The sequence below is a fragment of the Ursus arctos genome, unplaced genomic scaffold, assembly GCF_023065955.2.
Source record: "Ursus arctos isolate Adak ecotype North America unplaced genomic scaffold, UrsArc2.0 scaffold_1, whole genome shotgun sequence".
NCBI classification, from domain to species: domain Eukaryota; kingdom Metazoa; phylum Chordata; class Mammalia; order Carnivora; family Ursidae; genus Ursus; species Ursus arctos.
Window position 1 is genome coordinate 57,179,817 of NW_026622763.1, and position 14,181 is coordinate 57,193,997.

The following is a 14,181-nucleotide window of genomic DNA, read 5'->3' on the forward strand; positions in this document are numbered from 1 at the left end:
CTGGGTAGTTGAGAAGTACACAAAATTTATACCACCTCTAGTTCACATCTAGGTCAAATAACCCAGAGACAAACCCAAGAGCAAAATTCGCAAGGCCAGTAATCTGTTCAGAGCTCTGCAGAGCGGGGAGGGAAACATGGCCTAGGCACACAGACAAATCCATATTAGCAAACTCTTGAATGCACGTAATAGATGCATCCGTTTTTTTGTTTGTTTTTAAACCAATGATGTTATTGAAAAACATTTAAACCCTAAAAATCCAGAATGGCAGGTTTGTAATTGTGACTATAAGAAGTTTGACAAACAACGGGGTTTCTATAATAAGTAACTTTTGAAACCAGAGTGAGTGCTTTCCTGCAGAATCTCATTAGCGACATGTACCTTTAGGTGGTGGGACTTCTGGCTTCTTGGGAACAGTTACTTTCTTCTCAGGAACAACTTCTTTCGGAACTTCAGGCACTTTAAAGGTATTAGTGTTTTAATATCATGAAGAGTCACTAGCAAACATTCATCACATATACATAGCACAAAAGACTTTCTGAGAGTGGGAGCTTTCACCCTCCATCACACGGCAGGCAGCTATATGTACCTTTAGCAGGTGGGACTTCTGGTTTTTTGGGAACCACTGGAGGCACCTTCTTTTCAGGAGTAACTTCCTTGGGTACCTCGGGCACTTTAAAAGATATTAGTCGTTTTTAGCTCATAGTTTCAATGACATGAAAATCATTAGGTATAGCAGTGGAACCCAACACTTAAAAAACAGACATTTTTCTGTAGGAGGTTGGCGGCACTGAGAAGTACCTTTCACTGGTGGTGGTTCAGGTTTTTTGGCAATGACAGCAGGTGGTTTCTTTTCTGGGACAGGTTTCTTGGGTGGCATGGTCACTAAAGATATTAGAATATAATTTTTTAGGATCCGCGAAGATGAATGAGAAATAAGACAAAAACTCAAAATGTCCAGAAGTTTCAGGGCAGGAGGGGTGGAAAATTGGCTAAGGCAACGTAGCAGCTGGCCAGGTACCTTCTGGAGGAGCGGCAGGCTCTGGCTCTTCCACAACTTCCGCTGTGGGCTCTTCCCAGGCAGCTTCCTCGGGCTCCTCATACACTTGAAAGACACAAGCTCATTTTAATGCTCGAGTTGACTCAAGCATGGGAAATAGTTTACAAACAGGTTTTTACAACACTCAGAAGAGAGTTTCTTTTTAAAAATAATAGTTTTGATAGTGTCATTATTACCTGCAGGGGGAGGACTCTCCGGTTTGGGAGGAACAGCTTCAGGCACCTTCTTTTCTGGAACAGCTGCCTCGGGCACCTCGGGCACTTTAAAGATATTAGTATTTCCATGATTAGACAGAGTAACGACAAATGGACGGTATCAAACACAGTGACATGGGCGTGACTACCTTTGGCTGGTGGGACTTCGGGCTTTTTAGGAGGCATCACAGGCACCTTCTTTTCAGGGACAACTTCTTTAGGAGCCTCGGGCACTTAAAAGATATTAGGAAAACTACATTTAGGAACCATGAAGACGACTGGAACAAGATATTTTCAAGAGCAGAAGAGTTATGTCTTTTTAAGCCTAAGTTTGGCAACAAATACCTTTAGCAGGTGGGACTTCAGGCTTTTTAGGAGGCGCCACAGACACTTTCTTCTCAGGGACAACTTCTTTGGGAGGCTCGGGCACTTAAAAGATATAAGTAAAATTACACTCAGGAGTTATGAGGACGACTGGAACAAAACATTTTCAAGAGCAGAAGAGGTATGTCTTTTTAAGTCAAACATTGGCAACAAATACCTTTAACAGGTGGGACTTCGGGCTTTTTAGGAGGTGCCACAGGTACTTTCTTTTCAGGGACAACTTCCTTGGGAGCCTCAGGCACTTAAAAGATATTAGTAAAATTACATTTAGGAACCATGAAGACGACTGGAACAAGATATTTTCGAGAGCAGAAGAGTTATGTCTTTTTAAGCCTAAAGTCAGTGACAAATACCTTTAGCAGGTGGGACTTCGGGCTTTTTAGGAGGCATCACAGGCACCTTCTTTTCAGGGACAACTTCCTTGGGAACCTCAGGCACTTAAAAGATATTAGGAAAACTACATTTAGGAACCATGAAGACGACTGGAACAAGATATTTTCAAGAGCAGAAGAGTTATGTCTTTTTAAGCCTAAGTTTGGCAACAAATACCTTTAGCAGGTGGGACTTCAGGCTTTTTAGGAGGCGCCACAGACACTTTCTTCTCAGGGACAACTTCTTTGGGAGGCTCGGGCACTTAAAAGATATAAGTAAAATTACACTCAGGAGTTATGAGGACGACTGGAACAAAACATTTTCAAGAGCAGAAGAGGTATGTCTTTTTAAGTCAAACATTGGCAACAAATACCTTTAACAGGTGGGACTTCGGGCTTTTTAGGAGGTGCCACAGGTACTTTCTTTTCAGGGACAACTTCCTTGGGAGCCTCAGGCACTTAAAAGATATTAGTAAAATTACATTTAGGAACCATGAAGACGACTGGAACAAGATATTTTCGAGAGCAGAAGACTTATGTCTTTTTAAGCCTAAAGTCAGTGACAAATACCTTTAGCAGGTGGGACTTCGGGCTTTTTAGGAGGCATCACAGGCACCTTCTTTTCAGGGACAACTTCCTTGGGAACCTCAGGCACTTAAAAGATATTAGTAAAATTACATTTAGGAACCATGAAGACGACTGGAACAAGATATTTTCGAGAGCAGAAGACTTATGTCTTTTTAAGCCTAAAGTCAGTGACAAATACCTTTAGCAGGTGGGACTTCGGGCTTTTTAGGAGGCACCACAGACACCTTCTCAGGGACAACTTCCTTGGGAGCCTCAGGCACTTAAAAGATATTAGTAAAATTACATTTAGGAGTTATGAAGACGACTGGAACAAGATATTTTCGAGAGCAGAAGAGTTATGTCTTTTAAGCCTAAAGTCAGTGACAAATACCTTTAGCAGGTGGGACTTCGGGCTTTTTAGGAGGCACCACAGACACCTTCTCAGGGACAACTTCCTTGGGAGCCTCAGGCACTTAAAAGATATTAGTAAAATTACATTTAGGAGTTATGAAGACGACTGGAACAAGATATTTTCAAGAGCAGAAGAGTTATGTCTTTTTAAGCCTAAAGTCAGTGACAAATACCTTTAGCAGGTGGGACTTCTGGCTTTTTAGGAAGTGCCACAGACACCATCTTTTCAGGGACAACTTCTTTGGGAGCCTCAGGCACTTAAAAGATATTAGTAAAATTAAACTCGGGGGTTATAAGACTGCTGGAACAAAATATTTTCAAGAGCAGAAGGGCTATATCTTCTTAAGTCTGAGGTGAGTGACAAGTACCTGTAACAGGTGCAACTCCGGGCTTTTTCAGAGGCACCACTGGTGCTTTCTTTTCAGGGACAATTTCTTGAGGAACTTCAGGCACTTAAAAGATATTAGTAAAATTACATTTAGGAGTTATGAAGACGACTGGAACAAAATATTTTCAAGAGCAGAGGGTTATGTCTTTTTAATCTAACGTCAGCGACAAATACCTTTAACAGGTGGGACTTCCGGCTTTTTAGGAAGTGCCACAGACACCTTCTTTTCAGGGACAACTTCCTTGGGAGCCTCAGGCACTTAAAAGATATTAGTAAAATTACACTTAGGGGTTATGAGACTGCTGGAACAAAACATTGTCAAAAACAAGAGAGTTATGTCTTTTTAAGACTAAAGTCAGTGACAAATACCTTTAACAGGTGGGACTTCCGGCTTTTTAGGAAGTGCCACAGACACCTTCTTTTCAGGGACAACTTCCTTGGGAGCCTCAGGCACTTAAAAGATATTAGTAAAATTACACTTAGGGGTTATGAGACTGCTGGAACAAAACATTGTCAAAAACAAGAGAGTTATGTCTTTTTAAGACTAAAGTCAGTGACAAATACCTTTAACAGGTGGGACTTCCGGCTTTTTAGGAAGTGCCACAGACACCTTCTTTTCAGGGACAACTTCCTTGGGAGCCTCAGGAACTTAAAAGATATTAGTAAAATTAAACTCAGGGGTTATGAGACTGCTGGAACAAAACATTGTCAAGAGCAGAAGGGCTATATCTTCTTAAGTCTGAGTACCTTTAACAGGTGCAACTTCGGGCTTTTTCGGAGGCACCATTGGTGCTTTCTTTTCAGGAACAATTTCTTGAGGAACTTCAGGCACTTAAAAGATATTAGTAGTTTTACATTTAGATTAATGAGGTCAATGGACTAAAAATATTTCCAAGAGCAGAAGAGGTATTTCTTCTTTAGATAAGGATATGAGTGAACAATACCTGAAACTGGTCGGGCTTCTGGTTTTTTAGGTGGTGCCTTGGGAAATTTTGGTTCTGGGACAACTTCTTGAGCAACTTCGGGCACTTGAAAGATATTAGTAGTTTTAAAGTTAAGTTAATGAAGAGCAATGGGCTAAAATTATTCTCGAGAAAAGAAGAGATATTTCTTCAAGATGAGGTCAGGGCTAACATGTACCTGTGACAGGTGGGGCTTCTGGTGTTTTGGGTGGTGCCTTGGGAATTATCTTTTCGGGGACAACTTCTTGAGCAACTTCAGGCACTTGAAAGATATTAGTAGTTTTAGAATTTACGAATAGTGAAGGCATATATTACAATGATTGAGAAGAGCACAAGACAATGTTTTTTCTTCTTAACAGGGCATAAATACCTATAGCAGGTGGGGCTTCTGGTTTTTTGGGCACAACGACAGACACTTTCTTTTCGGGGACAACTTCTTCAGGAGCTTCAGGAACTTTGAAGATATTAGTATCTTTTGGTTAGAGATTATAACAGGGTAATATTGCAACACATTTACCCCAGCAAATACAATTTATGAGACGGGCAGACACTTCTACACACACTTTCCCAGCCTCCTGAAATAGGTGACCAACAACAACATGGAGGGATAAATACCTTTAGCAGGTGGAGCCTCTGGCTTTTTAGGAGGAGCCACGGGTACTTTCTTCTCAGGGATGACTTCCTCTGGCGTTACCTCAGGCACTTCAAAGACATTGGTAATTTGCATTTAGAAAAGGCGAAAAAAATTGCTGACTATACCATGTAATTATACACTAAGATATTCTGGTTAAATTCTGACATTCTTTTCTTCAGAATTTTATCACCTTTGCGTTGTATTTAGATACATAATTTTCTAAGTAAAATAACAGTTTTCTCCCTAGTATGTTTTGCTCTGACATTACCTGCAGGGGGAGGACTCTCCGGTTTGGGAGGAACAGCTTCAGGCACCTTCTTTTCTGGAACAGCTGCCTCGGGCACCTCGGGCACTTTAAAGATATTAGTATTTCCATGATTAGACAGAGTAACGACAAATGGACGGTATCAAACACAGTGACATGGGCGTGACTACCTTTGGCTGGTGGGACTTCGGGCTTTTTAGGAGGCATCACAGGCACCTTCTTTTCAGGGACAACTTCTTTAGGAGCCTCGGGCACTTAAAAGATATTAGGAAAACTACATTTAGGAACCATGAAGACGACTGGAACAAGATATTTTCAAGAGCAGAAGAGTTATGTCTTTTTAAGCCTAAGTTTGGCAACAAATACCTTTAGCAGGTGGGACTTCAGGCTTTTTAGGAGGCGCCACAGACACTTTCTTCTCAGGGACAACTTCTTTGGGAGGCTCGGGCACTTAAAAGATATAAGTAAAATTACACTCAGGAGTTATGAAGACGACTGGAACAAAACATTTTCAAGGGCAGAAGAGGTATGTCTTTTTAAGTCAAACATTGGCAACAAATACCTTTAACAGGTGGGACTTCGGGCTTTTTAGGAGGTGCCACAGGTACTTTCTTTTCAGGGACAACTTCCTTGGGAGCCTCAGGCACTTAAAAGATATTAGTAAAATTACATTTAGGAACCATGAAGACGACTGGAACAAGATATTTTCGAGAGCAGAAGAGTTACGTCTTTTTAAGCCTAAAGTCAGTGACAAATACCTTTAGCAGGTGGGACTTCGGGCTTTTTAGGAGGCATCACAGACACCTTCTCAGGGACAACTTCCTTGGGAGCCTCAGGCACTTAAAAGATATTAGTAAAATTACATTTAGGAACCATGAAGACGACTGGAACAAGATATTTTCGAGAGCAGAAGACTTATGTCTTTTTAAGCCTAAAGTCAGTGACAAATACCTTTAGCAGGTGGGACTTCGGGCTTTTTAGGAGGCATCACAGACACCTTCTCAGGGACAACTTCCTTGGGAGCCTCAGGCACTTAAAAGATATTAGTAAAATTACATTTAGGAACCATGAAGACGACTGGAACAAGATATTTTCAAGAGCAGAAGAGTTATGTCTTTTTAAGCCTAAAGTCAGTGACAAATACCTTTAACAGGTGGGACTTCGGGCTTTTTAGGAGGCGCCACAGACACCTTCTTCTCAGGGACAACTTCTTTGGGAGCCTCAGGCACTTAAAAGATATTAGTAAAATTACACTCAGGGGTTATGAGACTGCTGGAACAAAATATTTTCAAGAGCAGAAGGGCTCTATCTTCTAAAGTCTGAGGTGAGTGACAAGTACCTGTAACAGGTGCAACTTCAGGCTTTTTGGGAGGCACCATTGGTGCTTTCTTTTCAGGAACAATTTCTTGAGGAACTTCAGGCACTTAAAAGATATTAGTAAAATTACACTTAAGAATGATGAGACCACTAGAGCAAAATATTTTCAAGAGCAGAAGAGTTATATCTTTTTAAACCTAAGGTTGGTGACAAATACCTGTTACACGTGGGACTTCCGGCTTTTTAGAAGGCACCACAAACACTTTCTTGTCAGGGACAACCTCTTTGGGAGCCTTGGGTACTTTGAAGATATTAGTAAATTTACTCTTGAGTCACAAGGATTAACACAGACAAGAACTGCATTTATATATCAAAAGAGCTTTCAAGTCTAGCCAGGTGGTCTTGCTCTGCCCTCCCTATCCCACGTTAAGTAAAGGGTGGTTTAGAATGTACCTTTGAGAGGTACGACTTCAGGCTTTTGGGGAGGATGCACTTTCTTTTCTGGGACAACCTCTCTGGGCGCCTCTGGCACTTTAAAGATATTAATATTTTTACATTGAGAAGTTATAAGAATCCGTACAGACAAGAAACACATTCATACAGGAAAAGACATTTCCCCAAATTTCTAAGCCTCCAGCAACATATACCTTCATCTCGAGGAACTTCAGGCTCTTTGTGAGGAATCACATATGTTTTCTTTTCAGGGACAATTTCTTGGGGAGCTTCCAGCACTTTAAGAAATTAGTATTTTAACATTTAGTGTTATGAAGACCACTAGGAACAGCAAAATATTCTCAAGACTACAAGAGCTATTTCTTCTTTAGCTTGAGGGCATGGTCACTTGTACCTTCAACTGAAGGAGGTTCTCTTTTTTTGGAAGGAGCTCTCTTTGCAGGAACAACTTCTTGAGGAGCTTCAGGCACTTTAAAGATATTAGTATTTCACGTTTAAGATGTAAAAGGATTAGTGGAAACAGTAACCACAATAAGTTGGCAAGTGTAGTTTTCTAGAGGTCTCCTTTTCCCTTGCTCCACCCATCAACTAAGACTTAGGGGTTAGGGGATCCTCGGGAAGAGGTGCTGGCCCTTCACCAGCACTTGGCTTAGTTCCTGTGACACTGTGGACCCTCCTCACGAGGCATTTGTTGAGTGAATACTTTAAATAGAAGGGGTTTCTGTTTGAATAGGAACACCCACAAACGTTTTCTCTTGAGAGGGAACTTCTTGTGCAGCTCCAGGTGTTTGAAAGATATTAGTATGTTTACATTTAGCTGTTACAAAGAACATTAGAAAAGCGTAGTCGTAAGAACAGAGGACAGATCGTTTCTTCTTCAGTGTCTGTTCGCAGGTATCACGTACCTTTTACAGGCAGAAGTTCTGGCTCTTTAGGAAAATCCTCAGATACTTGCATTTCAGGAGCAACTTCTTTCATAGCTTCTGGCACTTGGAAGAGATTAGTATCAAGCTTAAAGGTTAAGGCATCAGTGAAGACGTTAGTTACATTAACTACACCAAAGTGGTCTTTCTGGCTACAAGGGAGCTTCTTTTAAAAACTGGAAGATGTATAAAGTTTTGAAGAAAGGAATCAAGCCCTAATTGTCTTTGTTCATTATTCCCCAGCTCCCTAGCACCACACACATAATTGCCATTTAATAAATGAATGATGGCAGGAATGATTGAATGAATGATACCTTTACTGGAAGATGTTTCAATTTCAGGGGAAGCAGACATGGGTGTTTTCCTTACAAGGACAGTTTCCTGAAGTGACTTGGGCACTTTAAAGGTATTAATGCATTGTACTTCAGAATGATGATGAGTTTTAGTCCTACATCCACCTACAAGAATGCCCCAGACTAGGACACCTTCCTACTCCCCGCATCTGATCCTTTAGTGACAGGATGAGTACTTGATTATCAGGAGCTATTTTCTTGGTCACCTCAGGTACTATCAATATTAGTAATTTTATTTCTTGGAATGGTAGATGTATAGAAAACTAGATCATGGAAAATTAGCTTCAAGTGAAAAAGATTGATTTTGTACAATTAATGATGTACTTTTAATTATTAATTTGAGGAGAATAAAACAGCTCTTTCTTGTCTGGATAGGCTTCATTTTATACCCTTACCTTGGGCACCTTAGAAAGGTATTTGTTTTCAAGTATAGGAGGGAGGAGAATGACCCAAAGATTCTAGACTGAAAAAATCACGTCAAAGCGTTCAGATATTCCTTAAATTATACAATATCATGGATATTGTAGAGAACTTGTTATGCTGGATGTTTTAAAACTTTCTCATCTTTTGATTTACCTAAAAATATTCAAGATGGAAAAATGTAGGACTCTAAAAAAATAAGATAATGAGAGGAACAACTAAGTATTCAGTGCAGAATACCGTTAACTAGTTTTAACGGCCTTAGTTTTAGAAGGCTCTTGGGTAGACACCATCCTACAAAAAAAGCTGCTCAAAGTTGAATTTAATATTTTATTATCTTTAAGTCATGGTTTTCTGAGAATATTTCTATACTCAAGGCTTATGGGAAAATAATTATTTCAAATTCATATGCTTGTGTTTAGTAGGAGGTTTATTTTAATAGAAAAGCAATTCTAATAGGCAGTTATATTATCTCCTGAAATTTCAACCCTGTGGAGAGTTAAATTACTGATTTATAGTCTACAGCCAAGCACCTCTTGTCATTTGATGGCACTGATTTCTGCTTTAAAGGGGGAGTGTTAAACCAATTCAATCTAGTTTCAGGGATATAAATGTTATAAGTGGTCTCATGTAGATTTTTATCCTAGCTAGTCTGATTTTTTTTTCTTTTTTTGGAAACAGTAATAACTATTTCTTATTGAAGAATCCATCTACACATTATATGGCTTCACATATTCCCTGGAGACCTCATAGTTAAACTCTGTAGCCCAAGCATCTTCCATTTAGAGAAGTTAAAGATTTTTCCCCCTCCTCTATTTTCTCTTGAATAACTCAGGGGAACATGTATACACCCAGTTCAACTTCTGCTTTGGGGGAACCACGTCTCTGAAATGACTTCCTTGGTGGCATCTGGGGCTCTCAAAATATTAGTATATTTACATGTGTTAAGTACAACTACAATCATGAGATATGAAAATCAGCTTTCCTCTGGCTTATACCTTTCGGTGTTGGTATTCTTCTTCTTTTAACAACAGGAACTTGCCGCTCTGGAAGACCTTCCTTGGAGACTTCCAACTCTTAAAGATATTAGTATTTTTTAGTTGAGAAAAGGCAAAGACATGAAGACACAACATATATAAAAAGTTAGTATTTAAAAAGATGTAACTTTAAATTAGAAATTTAATTTTTGTTCTAATTGCTTATCCTTGTACATTGGAGGAGTGGGATTTTTTTTGGTGGGGGGGGAGGAGGCAAGTCATAGAAAGTTCCTTGTCTTGGGTACACTGGGCACCCTAAAGATATTAGTATTTTAGTGTTAGAGGTTCTGAGAACCTACACAAAACACGAAACATATTTTTCAGACTGAAGAAGAAAGATTCTCTTTGGATTTTCATAACTAAGAATTATACCTTCAGTTGGAGGATGCTCTGGAATTTGGGGAACAGCCTCAGGTAACTCCACCTCTGGAAAAACTTCTCTGGTTGTATCAGGCTCTTTAAAGATATTAGTAGGTTTACACTTAGAAGTTGTGAAAACAGTAAATTATATAACACACAATTTTTGAGTCTTGAATACAAAGTTATTCATCCAAGTTTGGTGTTGTTGAAATGTACCTTTAGTTGCTGGTGTTTCTCTCTTTTTAGGAACAGTCACAGATATTTTGTCCTCTGCAACAACTTTCTTGGGTGGCTCAGGCACTTAAATGATAGGAGTATAGTTATATTTATAAACAGTGAGGAAAAGATTGAACTTTTAAAATGAGCCCCAAATAAATTTGCTTCAGACTAGATCATTGGTGTTATATACCTTTTGCTATTTTGATTTTCGTCTTTGGAGGATGAGTCATGAGTACTTTTTCTTCTGTGGTAGATTCTTCAGAGACTTCATAAACTTTAAAGATATTAGTATTTATACAATTAAGGGCATTTCAAGGTGATGATGAACCGTATTACGAAAACATAGTACTTAGCACACACTCATCACCCGAATTACCAGTAGTACATAGACACAAACTCATGACAAGAACACATCTGCTAAGAGAAAGCCTCATTCCCAGTTCTAACATATAGAACTCTCATTTATGATTATAATAAAATTGAGGAATTCACTGGCTAGGGACTATACAGTTCATCTACTTTGCCTGCAGAAAGTTATTGGCAAAATTGCCCTTTGCTCTTAGTTTTGTCCATAAAGAACAGGGTTGATACTGAGTTGCATATCGAGAATTCGCCTTCATTTGACCTACTGGAAATTCATATAAGTCCTTCCCTTTTCCAGGAACCTAGTTGGCTTAATTTTAAACCATATCTGGTTTATGGCAGTGTAGTTTAATAACCATGTAGGGATTGGAAGCCAAAGAGAAAAAGAAAAATAATTAAATCTTTGAAAATAAGGCAACTGAAGAAAATAAAGATTTCTCTAGCTTTTAGAAAGGAAGACCGGCTGGTGACAATAACCTAACCGAAGTACAGAGAGGGTGTTCAAAGGAGGGAGCCATCATATATATTTATCCCAACCTGGTATTACAGGCCAAAGAAAAGGGTTTAAACTGAATTTTTTAGATTAAAATAAATGAAAGAATGTTAGAACTATTGGTATTTTTTAGATTAAAATAAATGGAAGAATATCTTGAGTACCAGCATTTTTATTATTCAGATTACTGAATCGTATTCTATTCAGAATATTTTATTACTGAGATTATTTTACTCCTCAAATTATTTAAACATATTTTTACATAAAAGCAAACAAAAAATGGCTTGAGAATTCTTTTGATGTTGTAATGGCCTTATAAATCTATGGTCATTTGAGGAACATTGCCAAAACGTTTCCAATGATGGTTGTAAAGAGTAAAAAAAAAGGGGGGGGCATTTTGATTCTATGAAATCCTATTAAATTATTATTATGAAGTTAAAGTTACTTCATGGCGTGAGAAAATAAATTGCTTCAAAGCAGAAGATATTTGTATGCAGAACAGGTTAACAAGACAAGACAATGACAAATTCAAAAAGGCAAACGACTTTTCTAAAATTGGGCAAAGTTATAAGTACAGGACTATTTATTTTTTTTAAATTGGTGAGGAGATATATACCTTGTCTGAGACAAATAACCATTTAAATTATTGAATTTTAGCCAAATATTTTTTGGCATGTTAGGCTTTGATAAGATATTAGTATACTTATTTTTAAAAGCTATGAAGACAACACAAATGAAACCAAAGAGAACCATCAACTTTCTACACTCACTGTATATCGTTGTGTCTTCAGAAAGAGATTTTTCTTCTTGAATACTTCTCTTAGGCACCTCAGGAACTTTAAAGATATTAGTATATTAATTGTTATAAATAACAAGTATACTAAGAATATAAAGAAGCAAAGTACAAGGATCTAACATCACACACATTCACTTTAAACCATGAATAACTAAACAGTCATTTCATGTCATGATTAGTTTCAGTGTATACCTTTAGTTGGTGGAACTTCAGGCTTTTTAGGAACAGCTTCACGAACTTTTTCTTCTGGAACAATTTTCTTGGGTACTTCAGGTGCTTTAAAGATATTTATTTTATTTTTTTAAAAATGTCATAATTGGGTATATAATATCAAGACAAAAAGGAGACCTAACAAGAAGCATGCCAAGAATTCCAAAATCATAAGCCAACTAAACCCACAGTCAATGCATCTCTCTAGATTGCCTTGTTGATGAGTTCTTGACTTGTCATATTAAAAATACTTTGTCCTTGGGGTATAGCATCATTGTCTGTTGTTATCTGGAATGTTTGTTTCCAGAGCTCCTTGACAATGGCTTCCAAAATAAATTATTTTTGAAAAGAAGTTGAGGGGGGTCAATATCATTTAACTATGGCTTAAGAAGAGGATCAACAAAAACAGTGACAACATTTAGGCTGATGCTTTTGTTTCCAGAGAGTCATCACAAAAGGAAGGAATATGTTACAGAACATCAACTGAAGTTGACATAGTCCAGCTGTATCGTGGCATGGAGGGGGGGTAGGATCTCTCTCTCTCTGCTCCATAGTAAGTGAATACAAGGGGGTTTTATGTTAGTGGTGAATCAGCAAAGGCGGGTACCTTTAGCTGGTGGAAATTTGGGCTCTTCAGGAACACGTACTTTTTCTTCTACCACAATTTTCTTGGGCACTTCAGGTACTTTAAAGATAGTAGTAATAATTTCTTTTACTTTTAAACATTCATAAAGATTTGTAACAAGCACAATGTAAGAGAAACGTAAACACAAAACATGACATGGTCATAATATGAAACAGAGTTATTAGCACTTTGTCAAATATATTACGGTACTTAAAATGAATTTTGATAACAAATACGACAACAGAAATCCAGAAGAATTTCCCATGTTAGAATTGCAAGAACTTGACAAGAAAAATTAACAAGACACCTTTTGGTGGTGCTACTTCTGCTTGTTTTGGTGGAATAATTGGTACTTTCTCTTCAGTGATAATGTTCTTAAATGACTCAAGGACTTTAAAGATATAAGTATCTATTATTTATTAGATGTTTTTTATCTCTATTGTAAAATTCAAGAGGTTCCCAAAAATGAACAAAGCAGGGACATTAGACACATAGTCACTATGCATTTATTAGTACTAGGTGATTAAAATTAAGAACAGGAAAAAATAGATTTATCAATAAGCATGTTAGTGAATATACAATCAAACAGTACCAAAGAAGGAAACCTAGTGCATTATTTGGTTGATAAGGATATTTGCTTTGGGTGTTTTAGGTATAACAACAGTGACTTCCTGTTTTGGTAGAACTTCCTTTGGCCCCTCAACCCTTTTAAAGATATTAGTTTGTTTTAGAAATTCCCAAAACACAAAGCACAGAAGAAAAACATCAAGAACACAAATCTGTAATGCAATCAAGGTGCTGCTGTACATATAATGAGGTAAGTAGTTTTTCACTAGTGAAATACACCAAGGAAATACCTTTAGCTGGTGGCTCTTTTCGAGGAACGACCTTAGTGGGTGGTTTTTTTGGAGGGATGATTTTCTCAGATATCTCAGGCCCTTCAAAGATATTAGTGTTTTGATTTAGAATGAGTTCTTGAAGTATTAGGGAGCACTACCAATAAAGTTAGTCCAGTGAGGGCTCATAGATGCTTTATCTACTTATATTTTTTGAATTTACATCACACTTCCAAGAGTGATGTGATTTTCCTTCATTTCATCTATATTGTAGATTTACTATGAATAATAAGCATACATGCACACACAAATAGTCCTTCATATTACACACCTATGAATTTGTGCAAGATCTGGAATGGTACCAAAGAGAATTTATTTGTATCACAGTTTATCCTCATAAAATACTAGAGAGCAGGTGGTGTTACCAATGCTGCATTTGCTTCCTTAATGTTATTTCTCTAATGAAAATATCATAAGATGGCAGAAGCCTTTGACAAGCAATGATCGGTTTGTGAACAGCTGACTCATGTTAACAAAGCA

The 14,181-nt window shown here is 38.0% G+C and overlaps 1 protein-coding gene across 50 annotated transcripts in view; it reads right to left on the reverse strand.

The window, feature by feature from the left end:
- Positions 1-14,181, reverse strand: part of TTN (titin) — a 270,562-nt gene that overhangs the window by 122,311 nt on the left and 134,070 nt on the right. For 6 of the 50 annotated variants that reach the window (XM_057316425.1, XM_057316423.1, XM_057316417.1 and 3 more), the window contains 45 exons: positions 13,663-13,743; positions 12,788-12,865; positions 12,163-12,246; positions 11,945-12,010; positions 10,509-10,592; positions 10,316-10,399; positions 10,112-10,195; positions 9,701-9,778; positions 7,912-7,995; positions 7,401-7,475; positions 7,201-7,284; positions 7,007-7,084; positions 6,771-6,854; positions 6,576-6,659; positions 6,381-6,464; positions 6,188-6,268; positions 5,995-6,075; positions 5,799-5,882; positions 5,603-5,686; positions 5,407-5,490; positions 5,240-5,323; positions 4,953-5,039; positions 4,708-4,791; positions 4,516-4,599; positions 4,320-4,403; positions 4,123-4,206; positions 3,940-4,023; positions 3,745-3,828; positions 3,550-3,633; positions 3,356-3,439; positions 3,161-3,244; positions 2,968-3,048; positions 2,776-2,856; positions 2,580-2,663; positions 2,384-2,467; positions 2,188-2,271; positions 1,992-2,075; positions 1,796-1,879; positions 1,600-1,683; positions 1,404-1,487; positions 1,237-1,320; positions 1,022-1,105; positions 802-885; positions 590-673; positions 382-459 (listed from right to left, as the gene is read on the reverse strand). In XM_057316425.1, the coding sequence (XP_057172408.1) occupies positions 382-459; positions 590-673; positions 802-885; positions 1,022-1,105; positions 1,237-1,320; positions 1,404-1,487; positions 1,600-1,683; positions 1,796-1,879; positions 1,992-2,075; positions 2,188-2,271; positions 2,384-2,467; positions 2,580-2,663; positions 2,776-2,856; positions 2,968-3,048; positions 3,161-3,244; positions 3,356-3,439; positions 3,550-3,633; positions 3,745-3,828; positions 3,940-4,023; positions 4,123-4,206; positions 4,320-4,403; positions 4,516-4,599; positions 4,708-4,791; positions 4,953-5,039; positions 5,240-5,323; positions 5,407-5,490; positions 5,603-5,686; positions 5,799-5,882; positions 5,995-6,075; positions 6,188-6,268; positions 6,381-6,464; positions 6,576-6,659; positions 6,771-6,854; positions 7,007-7,084; positions 7,201-7,284; positions 7,401-7,475; positions 7,912-7,995; positions 9,701-9,778; positions 10,112-10,195; positions 10,316-10,399; positions 10,509-10,592; positions 11,945-12,010; positions 12,163-12,246; positions 12,788-12,865; positions 13,663-13,743 (3,717 nt within the window). The remainder of the gene's footprint in view (positions 1-381; positions 460-589; positions 674-801; positions 886-1,021; positions 1,106-1,236; positions 1,321-1,403; positions 1,488-1,599; positions 1,684-1,795; positions 1,880-1,991; positions 2,076-2,187; positions 2,272-2,383; positions 2,468-2,579; positions 2,664-2,775; positions 2,857-2,967; positions 3,049-3,160; positions 3,245-3,355; positions 3,440-3,549; positions 3,634-3,744; positions 3,829-3,939; positions 4,024-4,122; positions 4,207-4,319; positions 4,404-4,515; positions 4,600-4,707; positions 4,792-4,952; positions 5,040-5,239; positions 5,324-5,406; positions 5,491-5,602; positions 5,687-5,798; positions 5,883-5,994; positions 6,076-6,187; positions 6,269-6,380; positions 6,465-6,575; positions 6,660-6,770; positions 6,855-7,006; positions 7,085-7,200; positions 7,285-7,400; positions 7,476-7,911; positions 7,996-9,700; positions 9,779-10,111; positions 10,196-10,315; positions 10,400-10,508; positions 10,593-11,944; positions 12,011-12,162; positions 12,247-12,787; positions 12,866-13,662; positions 13,744-14,181) is intronic. The other 44 variants (XM_057316428.1, XM_057316418.1, XM_057316411.1 and 41 more) reach the window with 25 other exon arrangements.